Source organism: Oculina patagonica, chromosome 8, assembly GCF_052425735.1.
Source record: "Oculina patagonica isolate OP01 chromosome 8, crgOcupat, whole genome shotgun sequence".
NCBI lineage: Eukaryota > Metazoa > Cnidaria > Anthozoa > Scleractinia > Oculinidae > Oculina > Oculina patagonica.
In genome coordinates this window covers 5,557,226-5,573,890 of record NC_135765.1, presented here as the reverse complement: position 1 = coordinate 5,573,890, position 16,665 = coordinate 5,557,226, and the positions used below count along the sequence as shown (strand labels likewise).

The following is a 16,665-nucleotide window of genomic DNA, read 5'->3' as shown; positions in this document are numbered from 1 at the left end:
GGGGCAGTAGAAATACTTGTAGTATTTTATGCTGCAAAAAAACTGGATCAGATAAGCTACGGCTGCGCTACGGATAAACTATACCGAGCGTAGACTTTACCCTTTTTACTTGTCACAGATTTGCCCAAAAAAGCGTATTTTACAATAACTGAGTAAATTATCGCGCGCTGATTGGCAAATTTTTATCATCAATAAAAGTACAGACACATAAAATTTAATTTATGCAAGACAATGGCGTGATTAGCTTATGCTATCAAACTTTCAGTTTTTTAGCCAATGAAATTCTGTTGAGTGTCGACAGGAGCCAATGAGAAGACGACAAATGTCATTGTCAATAGTTGTGCCCTGATTGCGTCAGTTTGAATAAACTTCAGAAATTTTCAAGTTAATGGATCCACAACACTTTGACAATGTTATGATGCAATGAATCATCAATAAGAGGACAGACGCATAAAAACTGACTTCAAATTTTTAAATCTACCATTTTAAAAACTTTCGTATATATGTTTTGGATTACAATATTATTGTAGTCCTAACCCTGTCTCGTATTCGCCCTTCAGGAACCGCATTCGTATGTACCCGGCATTTGTGAACTGTACCACAATCGACTGGTTCAGCGAGTGGCCCCAGGACGCTCTTTTGGAGGTGGCTGAGAAGTACTTAGAAAGTATGGACCTGGGCGATGATGAGGTAATGCATAATGTACCGTGCACCTTATTGTGGCTGCATGTCAGTGATTCCGAACACAGATTTATCAACAGTATTTGTCCGGATTTTATCAAACAGTCATTGCATAATTGCCCATAATCTACTAAATATCCCGTATCCCGTTTTTTCCCCAAATATCTCGTATCCCTATAATTTTTCACATAAATATCCCGTATCCTGTTTTTTTCCCCAAATATCCCGTATCCCTATAATTTTTCACATAAATATCCCGTATCCCGTTAATTGCTTTGGTTTGTATTGCCAACTTTAATGTTCGATATCCTGCATCCCGTTAATTTTTCCCCAAAATTTTTTTTTTGGGGGGGGGGCTATCCTGTATCCCTATAATTTTTCACCTCAATATCCCGTATCCCGATAACCCCTAATAGGGCGTTCTGGATCGGTGCACGATGGGAACAGACCATTAAAGAAAGGTGGTCGTTAGTGAAAGTACGGGTTCATTGATTTTTCTCTTTTTACTGTTTTTTTAGACCAAAGGCCACGTGGCTGAGATTTTCGTCACAGTTCATAGATCAGTTGTGGACACCAGCAGACGAATGCTGATTGAAGTGAAACGTCATAACTACGTCACGCCCACCAACTACCTTGAACTTGTCACTGGATACAAAACGTAAGTAGTCACAGTTATTTTAGTTAATTGACATTTAGCAAAGTTAACCGCAACGAGCTAGCGGGCGCTTTTGGCCAGCGGTCACCTGTTAAAGTGCAGGCTCACATGGTTCGTTGCAGCTTCGTTTTTGTAGCGTGTTTGCGTTTGAGTTCTAGCGGTCGTCGAAGCGGTCATCTTTTCGAGCAGCTAGCGTAACCTCTTTCTTCATTTTCAACGGGTCAGGCAACTTAAACACTTTTCTAGCAGCATTTGTTCAGCGTAAGTTCCCCCACCCCACCCTCCCCTCTTCTTCTCTTTCCACTGATTCAATCATTGCTAACGGGTGCCTGGAATGGGGGCTCGTGGCTGGGTTGCGGGGATTTGCCAGCCATGGGAGCGGTATTCTATCTAGGGGCTGGCTGGCCACAGTGGAAGCCCATGGATATCCCAGGCACCCAACTTCCATTTAGCGAGGCAGCAGGTTAAACGACCTAAAGACTCATTAGTTCGCGTTTTTTTTTCTCGATGTTATTCTGAACAAGATGCAATCTATGGAGCAAAATGAAATGTGTTTCATGAGAATCCAGTTTCCAGTGCGAAATCATTTGTATTAAATACAGTATGACCTCACGTAGACGATCGCCATTTTGTCGGCCAGAGCTTTTGTTGATGAAAAGTAATTGCTAACAAGATTTATACTTCTGAGTGTAACCATTTTCCTTTCATTTCACTTTATTTTCATATGTTTTCTTGTTTAGTTTGCTTTACGAGAAGAGAAAAGAGCTGGGAGATGCGGCCAGCAAGCTGAGGAACGGCTTGGACAAAATTGACGACACCAGAGCCAAGGTATAACGCGGTTTTGATTATAGGAGGGCTGCGTGGTAAACTTTTTACCTGTTGTTTGCCTGCAATCATGTGTCACGCAATGTCACGTGTGTCATTGTCACGCAATGTCACCCGTTTGCGACGTCACGTAACGACTGCCTAGGGGACTAAATGAGCTCTGTGCTCAAGATAAGCGTTCTATCATACATCACTTTCTTGAGCATGGTTTGGCTGGAAATGTCTCCGTAATTATCTGAAAAGAAACTGAACTTGTCGAAGAGCGTATGTGATAAAATGCGTGACATTGTTTTGTGCAGCATGGCGAGATGGACTGTCTGGAAGTTGCTTATGTTTGTATTTGTTGTCAGGTGGAGTCAATGTCGATCGAGTTGGAGGACGCCAAGACTAAAGTAGCACAGTTTCAAAAGCAGTGTGAAGAATTTCTTGTGGTTATCGTGCAACAGAAGAGAGATGCTGATGAACAGCAGAAGGTATAGTTCAGTTTTATTGCTAACCTGTCTCTGCTCTCTTCGCTTAGTAAACACTTTATGTAAGCACTACCTTCCATAACTCAGTCAATTCTGTTGTAAGTACTTCACTCACTTTACAACCGCCATAGCGGATAAACTTTTGTTGTCTCTTCTTGTCTTGGTCACTTTTGAAAATGTATGTTCCTAGTGTACAAAGAGTCACGTTTTTTTTAACAACATCCACCATAGGAAAGATGAACGTTTATTCCTTTGTCTCGCCATGGAATCGCTTTGAGGTGTTGATCGCGACGTTTCCACTGCTATACTGCTTGTCTTCATCCTGCGATGAGGTCGATTGCATACGTCTCGCTATTTGTAGCATGTTGGTTAACAACATCCACCGTAAAAGGCCTGGCCAACCGGAGACGCGAGTGGACGCAAGTTTTCGGACTTGCGTACACTTGCGTTGACTTGCGTTCACTTTAGTCGAGAACAAATTTGCATGCAAGTCAACGCAAGATTTTCACCGATTGGCCACCCAACGCAAGTCTTGCTGTTTACTTCAAGTACTGAATTGCAGCGCGCACAGTAGCATTAAAGTGGCTTTTTGACAGCTTGCGTGCACTTGCGAGTCCGTTTGGCCACCCAACGCAAGCCTGTACGCAAGTTCAACTTGCTGCTACTTGCGTCCACTTGCGTTACCGTTTGGCCAGGGCTTAACAAAAATTTCTCCATTCATTACATTGCAGATCGTGCAGGCCAGAAGCGAGAAGATTGCCGAAGAAGAGGACAAATGTCGAGTAATGGCAGAAAATGCCCAGCATGACTTGGACGAGGCCCTGCCAGCCCTTGCTGAAGCCACCAAGGCTTTGGAGTCATTAAACAAGAAGGACATGACAGAGATTAAATCGTACGGTCGTCCACCCGCTTTGGTAGAGAAAGTCATGGAGGCAGTAATGATCCTGCGAGGAGGAGAGCCAACCTGGGCCGAGGCTAAGAGACAGCTTGGTGGGTACTACCTCTCCCCCTTTACCCTTCCCCCTTCCTTCCTGTAATAGGCAAGTCTGTACTTTTGGGGGCCTTCTCCGATAATTAGGTTTGAGCCAGCGGTTCGCGACATATTAATAGCAAGTGTTCCCATTCATACAATAACAAATGCACTTGCTAATGATAATTTACCCTTTGGACTTTTAGAGCGATTTTCACTTGAGTGTCGAAAGTAATTCGCATTTACTTTGGTTTTACGTTACTACGCTCAGGTAAAAAGTTCGTGCCACTTCCTCTACCAATAAGAAGTAAAACCAAAACCAATCGTGGCTCGCTCGTCTACCTATATTTGCTTCGAGTTTTGATTGGTTCACTAGATTGTCTGTGAATGACTAGAGTGATTACTTTGGTTCTGGTTTTACGACAATGATTTGAAAACTGCTCAGCCGGTTAATAGTTTCTATTTTTGATACACCCTGGCGACACTTTCATTCGATGTATTTATTTGAAACATTGCCTTGTAATTATTTATGGCTAAACAATTTTACTTTTTGAAATCACTATATGGATTGCGTATATAAAAGGTATCGAGTGTTGTTGCCGTCGACCGAAGATACGAACATTCTAGCCAAGGATCGATTGGCATTCAATGTTTAATCAGTCAGGTCTCATGCGTGTTTACACACTCTTTACAGTGGAAGCTTGGTTAACTGATTTCCCCCCAAAAATCACATTACATTAACGGTCAGAAAACTGGCGATATTTACGGATTTAAATGTGAAATGACTGTGAAAATGTTGACAAAGACATATACTCACCAAGCCCGCCGCTCGACATGAACACACGAACTCTTGTATGAGCGGGGTCGGCGACAATAAGTCATGTGACATAAAACGCGGGAAATGTTCGGCTTTCCGGCCCTTTGTCAGCAACAAGTGTCAATGTCAACGCACAAATTCTTTTTATTGAACTCGATATATTTCTCAAATTAACAGGTGATCAAAACTTCATCAAACAACTGGTCAACTACGACAAAGAAAACATGACTGACCGAATCTTAAAGAAAATCGGCACATACTGCGCTCAAGCCGACTTTCAGCCGGAGATCATCGGCCGTGTTTCACTGGCAGCGAAGTCGTTGTGCATGTGGGTGAGAGCAATGGAGGTGTATGGACGGATCTACAGAGTGGTAGAGCCTAAAAAACAGAGGCTCGCGCAGGCTACCTCCCAGCTGCAGGAGAAACAGGCTGTGTTGGCTGATGCTAAGGCTAAGCTGAAAGAGGTAGGGCCGAGGGTCAATACAGTAAAAACCCGCGAGTAAGAAGCTATTAATTTTCAGGTTAGCCTAAACAGGTTCTTACATAAAGAATTATTAACACAAATTTAGGTTCTTAATAGGTTCTTAATTTCTGGAAAAAAAAAATCAATATTGTTTTAGAGATTTTAGTGGTATTCGGCCTATTCCTTGTATAAAATTTGCAAACCACTTAAGTGCTTATGTAAAAAATAAGCACTAATCATTTAAAATATGACATGATATACATGCACAGTAAATGCTTTGTCCAAACTTTTTTCCCAAAAGTAGACATTTTTAATCAATTCAGTTTAGAAAATAAGAACCTGTTTCCAAATTTGAGGTTAAATAGGTTCTTATAAGAATGGCATCTAATTTGCAAATTTTAGCCTAACAGGTTCTTAAATGTTATTAGGGCGATCAGTGTTTGACATAATAAAAATTTGGTTTGTATCTGATCTTAAAATCGGTTTAAAAAAAGGTGGTAAAAAAACGTATAAGACTGAATTTCCGGTAACTGTCTGTTACCTTCATCAGAGTTAAAATTGGTTCAGTTTTTGCATAATAAGTTTTTTTTATATACACCGCCGGTCTCTAGGGATGTTCCCAATGTTAAATAAACTTGTGGAAAATGCACATGCTCATTCACACAGTTAATGTCCTGGATAGAATGTAGCGCTTCTAGGAATAGGCGTTGTTGCCTATTGTTGACATTTCCTTTTAAAATTTCTACATAATCCGGATGAATGTCATGGTCTGTTGTTTCCCCGTGAAATCTTATTGCGCTTTCGTTATTAGATCTTGTGCCAGGCTTGTGCTCTGCGCCGCGCGAATTCCACGATCTTTTGCTCTCTCCCACATAGGCAAAATCACATGTTTTGCATTTGACTTTGTACACAATTCCCTTGATCTGATTTGTGGCGGGGCGGTCTTTTGGTTTCTTAAAGATACTGCCCAATGTTTTAACAGGCTTGAAAGTGGTTCTTATGTTTTCTCTGCTAAGCACACGTCGAACTCTCTCGGAAACACCCTTTATGTAAGGGATTGAAGCGTAACCCCTTGGACTCTCTTGACTTTCTTGGTTTTCTGGCTGTATGGTTTCTTGAGCCAAACAAGGGGCAACAACAAATTCAAATTCATTTTCTTAAAACCCTACGGTTAGGATTATACGCCTAGTGTTGAAATAGACTTGTTCCAGTTGTCTTAACAAGTGTCTTTCATTGTGTACGTCGCGTTAATTTCCTTCATTTTGAAATGTTACTCACTTTCGCATTAATTTCCTTTATTGGGAAGTAATTTCCTTCAATTCGCGTTAATTTAAGTCGCGTTAATTTCAAATACCTTAATTAACACAAGCGTTAATTTCCTATAATAAGGTGCGCTGCGGCATTCTGTCAATGACTGAACTTGTTTTTTTGTAGAGAGTGAACCATTTGGTTTTGATTTTGATAATTATCTATATGTCGTGTTGATTGTATTAGGGAGATAAGAGAGAGAAAAGTTTCTGATTACTTGTATTCGATGATTCGACAGGTCACTGATCGAATGGAAGATTTGAAAAGACAGTACGACGAGAAATCTGCTCAGAAGGAAGAGCTGAGAAAGAAAGCTGAGATCACCGAGTTGAAACTGGAACGTGCTGGCAAACTCGTGTCTGGACTGGCAGGAGAGCGAGACCGCTGGGAAGCTAGTGTAAAGGTGAGAAAACGAGAGCAGTGGAGCGGTTTTGTAGAGCTTTCACATCTGGCCAATCAGAACTGGAGTCAAGAACATGCAGCAGGCGCCAAGGGTTCGCCCAAGCGCTGGAAAACACGCGGAAGCCAAGTCACGTGTGGTTTTAGCTTTGCTCCTAATTGGTCTAAAGTAAATCACGTTAAATCTGTTTGGTTACAGTACATTGCAGAGTTGTTAAGCCCAGCTAACTCAAAACCAAAGCAAAAACGTGATTACTTTTAGAAAATAAATTGAAGACATGTTTACTTCTATCAAGGGATGAAGTTGTAGGAGAGTGTCAATGAAGAGATTTATATGATAATCACACAGCTGTGGCTGACATGAGCAAGTGCCATGAAGTGTCCCGCTAAGCCGTCTTGGCTTGTCTAGCTTTGCAGTTCCAGATACATTGTTTCTTTCTTACTTTGTTTTGTAGATTCTAGAAGAAAACATTGGTTACCTGGTGGGAGACTGTTTGATTGCTGCTGCGTTCTTGTCTTACGCTGGGCCATTCCTGTCTAACTACAGAGACGAGCTGGTGGAGAAAACATGGCTGGCGCAGGTACTGACTAGCTTGTAACTGAAGTTTGTTTTTTAAGTTGAAATTCTTTGTTTAATGTAATTGTGATAAATGTAAGGCACTCTGTTACTGAAAGGAACGAAAGAAACGTGTTTGCTCATTAGAGGGGAAAGCTTCGAATCAAACATAAAAACGATTTAATGATAACACAATTAGTCGAAATGCTGCTTGGGTTCTCCTCACTCACACTTTCAACGGTAACCGAGCCATCGTGAACATCTCATTTTCAAGTCTGTCCATATTGTAATCCATTTCCATCCTCGCCATCGTTAGTTATCCTCACTTCCTAATGCGTTCCTGTCATTTGTCGAGTACTGTTCTACAAAATCAAACCATTGTTGTTGGGATTCCAACATACAAGCCTCGCGTTTTCAAGTTTGCCCTTATTGTATTTCTATTTCCATCCTCGCCATCGTTAGTCATCCTCACCTCCAAATGGGTTCCTGTCATTTGCTGAATACTGTTCTTCAAAATCAAATAATTATTGCCGGGTATCCTACAGTTAAGCCTCGCGTTTTCAAGTTTGTCCTTATTGCAATCCATTTCCATCCTCGCCATCGTAAGTCATCCTCCCTTCCAAATGTCGTTATGTCATTTGTCGAGTACTGCTCTACAAACTCACATCAATATTGTCAAGTTCCCTTCGATCTTGATGGTTCTTTTAGCTTGTCAAAATTTGTAAGTGTGTTCAGTTGACCAAGCAATCTCTGTTGTTCTTTTCTCAGGTTCGCCAGTTACATGTGGCTTGCAATCCAAACTTCTCCTTCTCCAATTTCCTGGCCAAACCAACCACTGTCAGAGAATGGAATATTCAGGTTTGTGGAATTCTAACAAGTGATTTGTTTTGCTGTACTGTTCTTCACCATAACGAGCGTTGCGAGGGCGTTTGCATGTCGAGCCCAAATTTATTTTGTAATATCTTCTGATCTAATATTTTACTACTCTATTGTTCATCAGGGTTTGCCGTCTGACTCATTTTCAACTGAGAATGGTGTTATGGTGACACGAGGAAGCAGGTACAGATACGAAGTACAGTGCACCATTGCGTTATCTGACTCTCAGAATTCACTTCATCTTATCATTGTAAATGAAAGTTTCTTTCTCGAAATTCTAACAAGAAATTCTAACAGCAAAAGTGAAAAACAAACTCTCCAAACGCTCAGTTTATCGTCTTCTTGATTAAATAGGAAGTGTGGCCAATGCTTCCAACTACGACTGTTTTGTATTATTTCGCTTTTAATTTATTCGCGCACCAAATCTGAGCGCGATGGTGTTGCTTACTTGCGAGAGCACAACCAGTTTTGTAGCAGCCCCGAAAGCTTGTTGTTCCACTGGTCCTCTAGCGTAGCAGTTGGTATTATTGTTTTGGGGGCTAGGGGCATTGTTCCTGTTGTTTGTTCTGTTGTTCCCTCGAATGGTAGCGAGCCATTCATAGGAGTCCTTGCGAAAATTACCTCCCGACTCAACACTTCACCGGTAGAATCACCAGAATGTACACGAAAAGGTTTCATTGATTTGATGTTTGTTAAGGTGGCCGCTGATGATTGATCCGCAAGGACAAGCTATCAAGTGGATCAAGAACATGGAAACTAAGAAGGTCGGTGCAGCAGATCTTTAGTAAACATTTAGTTTATACCTGGATTTTCGTCAATGTTTCACTTACTTTTGCATTTAGCCAAGGAAGTAATGACTTTTCTTTTTTGCATTTTCAGGGTCTGAAAATAATTGACTTGCAACAGTCGGACTATTTGAGGACATTGGAAAACTCTGTTCAGTTTGGAAACCCTGTTTTGCTACAGAATGTACAAGTAAGTTTTAACGTGGCTCGCTCACTTGTTACATATCATTAACGGGCATTTTCCTGTTTATTGGTAACTTGTTTGCTGTTTTTCTGCTTTGATTTTAAACTGTTACAGCTGCTTGAAGATTATGATTTTAAATCATTAGGAAACTGCTACAAGTTGATATTTAATATTTTCAATTTTCAGGAAGAGCTCGACCCATCTTTGGCGCCTATCCTGAACAAATCAATAATCAAGTCAGGTAAGCGGTGATCATACACGTTTTGATAATATGATACTTTTAGAGAGCTAGTTGCGTTAAAGAGTTATGTATTTCTAAGCGCTCAAACGTGCAAAATGTTTAAAAAACTTCTGGGTGGAGAGTTAAGTAGCTTGCCCAAAAGAGGGAAGCCTCGAGCAAAGTGGCCCATACTGCCGGAGCTTAAATCCCGGTTTCGATAGCATTAAGCAGCTACGAATATTTCCTCTTCCCCCCTGGAAGGGATGCTAGTCCATCGCAGGACACCCCCCCCCCCCCCCCAGCATTAGCTCGCCGGTACCCATTTATACACCTGGGTGGAGAGAGGCACTATGAGAGTAAAGTGTCTTGCCCAAGAACACAACACAATGACCCCGGCCAGGATTGAACCTGGACCGTTTGATCCGGAGTCCGGCACGCTAACCATTTGGCCACCGCGCCTTCCAAGAACACGATAAAAAGATCCCTGCCACATCTCGAGCCCGCATCTCTCGAGCTGGGGTCCAACGCATTATTCTTAGCAAGGAAACATCTCGAACATATTGCTTGCTAGTATTTCTTTTGAAATAATAACACTCCATTTCACTGTAAAAGCCGGCCCCCCCCACCCGCCCCTTCCTCCACGCTTGCCTCCACGCTTGCTTGTTGTGGAATAATACTGTTGTAGAACGGTGGTTAATAAAATTAACGGTTTTCTTTTTATCACATTTCCCCAGGTGGACGTTGGTTGATTCGGCTTGGTGACAAGGAAGTAGAATACAGTCCTGACTTCCGCTTCTACATCACAACAAAACTCAGCAATCCTCATTACACGCCAGAGATCTCCACCAAGACGACTATTGTCAATTTTGCTGTTAAAGAACAAGGTTGGTTTGTACCTTTGTAGTAAGAAGATGTAAGCGACTCTTCTGAAACGCGAGAACATTCATCGAATTACAACAAGAAATTTCAACATAGCGAATAAGGCGTTTTATTGCTCAAATGTCTCTTTATTTTAGATCTAATTCTTTTTCGGTTGCCCTTCAATATCCGATTCCCTCTATGGTGCGCACCTGCAGGGAATCATGGTAGCTGTATTCACCAAACCATGCGCGAGACTCAGCAACGATGAATACAACTACCATGTTTCCCTGCAGGCGCGCGCAAAAAGGGGGAATCGGCCATTTATGACTTGTTGTCGAAGATACACTCGCAGAATATCTCGTTAAATTCTCACGGAAAGGGATATTTCGCTACGCGTTGTTTTACAACTTTCTTCTTCGTTAACGGTGTAAAATTAAAAACTGCTGAGAAGCAAATGGTATAACAGAAAATGTGGGCTTTCCAAACGTAAAAATTCGCGTGAAACTGCATCCCTCAAACAAGAAGCGATAAGTGCTTTCTTCGTTGTTAAAGTATTTCTGATTAAAATTGAAAACAGGCAGTTACTGTCTAAATCTTAGTCAGAATCTACCTCCCAGAATTGACTGCGCGCTCAAAGATGTTGCTAAGCAGCAATGACTTACATCAGTTGCGTCATGCTGACGTGACAATGGGAGCGCACGCGCATTTTCGTTTTGCTTAGTTTTTTTTTCTTTGATTGAAGAATAAGAGGCGGGAATCTTGCCAAAAGGGAACTTTCGCCTTGTTGAACTAAGAAAAGATTCTATTAATTGCTTTTTAAATCATGCGTTTACATATTAACTGCGAAATTCTTACAATACACCGGCAGAAAATATCAGGGCTCGTGATAATCTTCGTCTGGGCGTTTAATGTGTTTGCTTTCACTTATTCAAAAAAGCTATCGCATCAATGATTTTTTTTTTGTTTGTGTTTTACCAGGTCTTGAGGCTCAGCTACTTGGTATCGTTGTTCGTAAAGAAAGACCGGAACTGGAGGAGCAGAAAGACGCGCTTGTTATTAACATCGCAGCCAACAAGAAGAAACTTGAAGAACTGGAGGACGAGATCTTAAGGTAAACCGTTGCTGTTACGAACGGAACTCTTTAGCCTTGTTTAGGGAAGCGCGAAAAAAACGCAACATGCTTGCTCTGTTTAGTAGAGCACGTTGCGCGAATTTTTCTAACTATTAGTATTTACATAGCTCAGGCAACATATAAGAACAAAGTAAACACATTAACACTTTCGCAAGTCAACAATGGAGGTGCGGTGGCCTAATGGTTAGTGCGCCGGACTCCGGATCGAACGGTCCGGGTTCGACCCCTGGCCGGAGCACCGTGTTGTGTTCTTGGGCAAGACACTTTACTCTCATAGTGCCTCTCTCTACCCAGGGCCCAGTTGTTCGAAGGCCGTGGATAACGCTATCCGCCAGATAAATCGCTATCCAGTGGATAAATGCTAACAAAACAAACTACGCTATCCTCTGGATAGTGATTTATCCGGTGAATAGCGTTATCCATCCTTCGAACAACTGGGCCCAGGTGTATAAATCAATGGGTACCGGCGAATTTGATGCTGGGGGGTAACCCTGCAATGGACTAGCATCCCATCCAGGGGGGAGTAGAAATACTCCTAGCTGCTTCTTTCTACAGAAACCGGGATAATCTCCGTCCAAATGGGCCACTTGGCTCGACAGCAGGCTTTACCTTTTAGTCAACAACAAAGTTTTTAATGTCGCAATCAACGTGTTATTGTGCTCCAGGTTGCTGCAGACAGCTCAAGGCTCGTTGCTGGATGATGAACAGCTTGTGAACACGCTAAATTCGTCCAAAACCACGTCACAGGAAGTAGCTGAACAGCTACAGGTCAGCGAACAGACTGAGATCAAGATTGACGCTGCAAGAGAGGTAAGGGTCCTATTCTAAAAGTTACCCTAACTTCTATAAAAGCGCTCAGTTGAGAACGATGTCTCCGAGGCTTAATTGCATTCGACGGAGAAGAATACAGGCTTATTTGGTGTTGCATTGTGATATAGGGCTTGCCAAATTGAGAAACTTTCTTGTGGCCGTTTTTCCATTTGATTCCAACAGGTTTTTTCTTCTAATGGCTTGTCGGCAGAGAAACTGGTTTGCAGTCTAATTCCTTACTTAGTTGGACTCTATGAATCTACGTTTGAAAGTTATTTATTTAGCTGACGTGTTACGAACACTTAGCCTTCACTATAAAAAAACAAACAAACGAACCGCATTTGGGATGGAATTACTCTCAGTCTATACCATTAGTTCGTATCTCAAAATATTCTATTCCCCGGTCTATACACTCATTTGGAAAATTTTGGTGATTTCGCCAAGCGTAATTCCTTACAACATATTGAAGGTGCCCAAATATAGCCTTACGGTTTATAATTATTTCTTTCAAAACACGGTAAAACGTAACGTGACTCTTGTTTTGTCACCAGGGTTACCGGCCATGCGCACAGCGAGCCTCGATCCTGTTCTTCGTGCTGAATGACATGGGTAAGATAGATCCTATGTACCAGTTCTCTCTCGACGCGTACATCGACCTGTTCAACAACTCCATTGAGAAGAGTCAGCGGAGTCCCAACCTGGAAATACGAATACAGAACCTGAATGACTTCCACACTTATGCCGTGTACAAGTATGTATTTTAATTATTTAGTGTTTTTAAATTATGGTAAAAATCTATCTCGAAACTAATGTAATTTTACAAGGAGCAGGAACTAGAATCATTACTAAACTACACCCCTACCGGACTAGGCCATAAAACAATTGGGAACAAGGGAACAGAAGGAAAATAAAGCTGGGAACACGGGAATAAATTAAAAGCTGTGTTTCTGATATTTTAGGGAACAAAGATCACAAAAATTGACAAAATGCTTTTAGGGAACACAAGGGCAATTTTTTGGGGGAACAAGGGGACATGACACCCCAACCCCTCCCCCTGGGAGGGGCTCACCTGAAGGCGGAAAGATAAAGCGATTGCTCAGTATTTAGTGAGTTCACTGTTAATTGTTTGGAACCAAAGTGGTCTTGGCAAGATCTGCCCACCACAAATAAGTTCACCCCACCACCCAGGAGCCGCCTGGCCCCACCCCATACATGATTTGATGGAAACATTTCTGTCTCCTACAGCCAGTCTTCTTCGCAACCATTATGGATATGATCGTCACACAACGCTTCTCAGCTGAGACAAGTCACGAACAGGAGATTGCGTTACGATCCGTATAACTGCTGCGAAAGAGACTAATCTCATACAAGAGTGGTCTTATTTGAGATCACAAAATTTGTCGTGTGGTATAACTGAATAATAGTTAACAGCTGTTGGCCAATCACTGTGCGCGTAGCAAGTCAGTTACTTTATAAATGACTTTTTTCCCAGGTACACATGTCGTGGTCTGTTTGAGCGTCACAAGCTGCTGTTCTCGTTCCAAATGTGCTCCAAGATTCTTGAAGCAGCTGGAAAGCTCAATATGGATGAATACAACTTTTTCCTCAGAGGGGGAGTCGTAAGTGGCGTACAAATGTCTTGTGCTGTTGATCTCATATATTTCAACTTGTAATTTCGACCAGTGATCCAGTGTTATAGAGCGGTTTTGCGTTTGTTTCAGTTTTTCATTGCTACGCGTAGTGATTGGTTTAAAAAATCTCGCGCCACCTTCGCAGCCAATCAGAACTAAAACCAAAACCAATCGCGTCTCATTCGTGCACGTTTTCCCGCGCTTCGTGCTGGCTAGATGTACTTGCTTCTAGTTTTGATTGGTTCACTGAATTGTCTGTGTCCTTCGTGATTGGCCAGAGTAATAACTTGCTTTTGGCGTTACGACGCTCAAAACTGCTCTATCTGCTTTAACACTAGAACTGTTTGTTGTGTTTGTAGGTGCTTGACAGGGAAGGACAGATGGATAATCCCTGTACTCAGTGGCTAAACGAGAGTTCATGGGATAACATTACCGAGTTGGACAAGTGAGTTTGTTAAAACCTGTATTCAAAGACGCAAGAATGGCTTGTTGATTTACTAGATTACAAACTTACTCGTAGTTAACAAAGAAATGTTATACTCGATCGAATAAAGCCATAGTACATGTGGGTCGTCACAGTGGCATCAAAGGTGTAGGCGTTCAAGGTCTTTTGACTGCGAAAAAGTTTGCCTTTTTCAGACATATTTCAGGCTTGATCAACAAAACCGAAGTACGCCAATCTGCGCGCAGGGGACTGCGCTGAACTCCGGAACCAGAAGTTGGGAGTTCGAACCCGAGCAAAGGAAAAACACTTAAAAATGCCTTTCTCCACCCAGGAGTCATAATTGGGTACCGTCAAACTGTCACGTAAACCCCCCCCCCCCCCCCCCCCCCCCACTAAACTTACAAGTACTGGGAATAACCTTTCGATGGACTAGCATTCCATCCATGGGAGGGTAGAAATACTCCTATATGCTACAGAGTTGAGCAGGCTAGTGGATCACTTGGAACGCGTGCAGACTAAAGTATTTACGGTACATGTTTTGTACTTACTGGTCCCATTAACTCTTGTTATTTTGTTGTCAGACTTCCTAATTTCCATGGCATTGTCACATCATTTGAACAGTATCCGAGGGACTGGAACATCTGGTACACGAGTGCTGAACCAGAAGTCACACCGCTACCAGGTAAGAGGGGCTAATACCGATTGATGATTTTTTTTAAATCTTATTTCTGTTTATAATAAACCCCCTTCCCCCCCCCCCTTTTTTTATTCTTCCCCCCCCCTTTTTTTACCAAAAATTTTCCCCCCCCCCTATTTTTTCCAAAAAATTTCCCTCTTCCCTATTCTCTACCTCTCCCCTCTTAATGCTGGCTGACCACATTGGTCCATGTATCGCAGAGTGCATTTTTTGTCTATGTATGATCTTATTTTTACCACTCAACCGAAGAAAGAATAAATGTGCCCTACTGTTGCGTTCACAACCTTTCCCTTAAAAACTTCCTTGCCGTTTCACTCGTGCGCTGCTTCAGCCTTATGGTGTTGTCTTATCTTTCCTTTTTTAGGTGAATGGGAGAACGCGTGTAACGAGCTGCAAAGGATGTTAATTGTTCGATCTCTCCGTCCTGACCGCGTATCTTTCACTGCTACATCATTCATTGTCAACAACTTGGGCTCCAAGTAAGTCTTCATCTTATAAATCTTCTAAAAAAAACTCTGAGGGGGGCCACAAACACGGAAAGGGGAAGGGGGGGGGGGGTCATATCCGGGAAACGTGGGCTTCCAGTTGGATTGCATCATAATGCGTCTCGCAATAATTTCGCACTTCAATCACAGCTCCCAGTTTTTTCCCGCCAAGACCTCAGCGTAGGACAAACTCTTTCTAGTGGTTTCCAATAGAATATTCCAAAATTGACTTACATTTCACCTCAGGTTTTAAGATTTTGCTTACTTACTTACTTACTTACTTGACCAATTTGAGTCCTTTCTTCTCTTATTGTGAGCGCTCTCGCATTCAAATTCGCTTCGCGGATTATGAATAATTAATGATGTCCATGCATTCTGCCCTATGAAGCAAAACTAACAAAACGTTTTTTTTTTTAAATTAAGGTTTGTCGAGCCTCCAGTGTTAGACATGGCGGCAGTGGTAGAAGATTCGTCAACGCGTACTCCTCTGATATTTGTTCTTTCTCCTGGAGTGGTAAGTTCATTTGTTAAAGTGAAAACCTTTATCATTCTTGTTTGTGACTTGTTCGCATTGCTGTCTGCAAATATGGCAAAACGTCCGTTAGTTTCTTGTCGTGTGAATCTACTGGACAAAATAACGGCGTAATTTCGCCTTTGAAAGAAAGACTTAACGAAAATTGTCAACAACTTCTCTTCATTTCATCTTACAGGATCCGACCAGCGCTTTGTTACAGCTTGCTGAGAACTCTGGGATGTCCAATCGCTTCCATGCCCTCTCCCTGGGTCAGGGTCAGGCACCTATAGCTACGCGCATGATCAAAGAAGGAGTGAAAGACGTAAGTTTACCTCCGGTCTAACGTCTATTTTTGTAATCTATTGTCGAAAAGTCTACTTTACTGTGACTTCAACCCTTCTTGACATTTCTGAGTATGACACACGGAGTCAGTTCATATGACTCTAACTTTTAAATCGGTGAATGAAACCTTAGTGTGTGACCATTCAAATAAAAGCTATTGAGCAGTATCGTCATGTGGTACTGTTTATTATGCTTTACAAGGTGGTTCTAACTTTTAAATCTGTGGAAGAAACCCTAATGTGTGACTAATCAAATGAAAGCTTCTGAGCAGTTCTTTCATGTGATACTGTTTATAACGCTGTACAAGGTGGTTCCAACGTCTAAGTCTGTTGATAAAACACTAGTGCGTGACCATTCAAATAAAAGACGTTGAGCAGTGCTTTCGTGAGGTACTGTTTATTATGCATACTAGATGATTCTAACTTTTAAAGATGTGGATGAAACGTTGGTGTTTTACCATTCAAGCTATTGAATAGTTCTTTCATGTAGTGCTGTTTATTTTGCTTTACATGGTGGCTCTAATTTTTACATTTATGAAT

At 41.8% G+C, this 16,665-nt stretch overlaps 1 protein-coding gene across 1 annotated transcript in view; it reads left to right on the top strand.

Annotated features, from left to right (window-relative positions):
* The window catches only part of LOC144663352 (dynein axonemal heavy chain 2-like), an 80,367-nt gene that overhangs the window by 52,873 nt on the left and 10,829 nt on the right, over window positions 1–16,665 (top strand). The window contains exons 64-86 of the mRNA XM_078524257.1: window positions 561–690; window positions 1,200–1,339; window positions 2,077–2,164; window positions 2,512–2,634; window positions 3,363–3,621; window positions 4,596–4,882; window positions 6,428–6,592; window positions 7,044–7,169; window positions 7,913–8,002; window positions 8,145–8,203; window positions 8,718–8,784; window positions 8,900–8,995; window positions 9,176–9,230; window positions 9,944–10,093; window positions 11,049–11,181; window positions 11,868–12,012; window positions 12,564–12,763; window positions 13,505–13,631; window positions 14,003–14,088; window positions 14,670–14,770; window positions 15,150–15,264; window positions 15,694–15,784; window positions 15,981–16,106. Coding sequence (XP_078380383.1) covers window positions 561–690; window positions 1,200–1,339; window positions 2,077–2,164; window positions 2,512–2,634; window positions 3,363–3,621; window positions 4,596–4,882; window positions 6,428–6,592; window positions 7,044–7,169; window positions 7,913–8,002; window positions 8,145–8,203; window positions 8,718–8,784; window positions 8,900–8,995; window positions 9,176–9,230; window positions 9,944–10,093; window positions 11,049–11,181; window positions 11,868–12,012; window positions 12,564–12,763; window positions 13,505–13,631; window positions 14,003–14,088; window positions 14,670–14,770; window positions 15,150–15,264; window positions 15,694–15,784; window positions 15,981–16,106 — 2,959 coding nt within the window. The remainder of the gene's footprint in view (window positions 1–560; window positions 691–1,199; window positions 1,340–2,076; window positions 2,165–2,511; window positions 2,635–3,362; window positions 3,622–4,595; window positions 4,883–6,427; window positions 6,593–7,043; window positions 7,170–7,912; window positions 8,003–8,144; window positions 8,204–8,717; window positions 8,785–8,899; window positions 8,996–9,175; window positions 9,231–9,943; window positions 10,094–11,048; window positions 11,182–11,867; window positions 12,013–12,563; window positions 12,764–13,504; window positions 13,632–14,002; window positions 14,089–14,669; window positions 14,771–15,149; window positions 15,265–15,693; window positions 15,785–15,980; window positions 16,107–16,665) is intronic.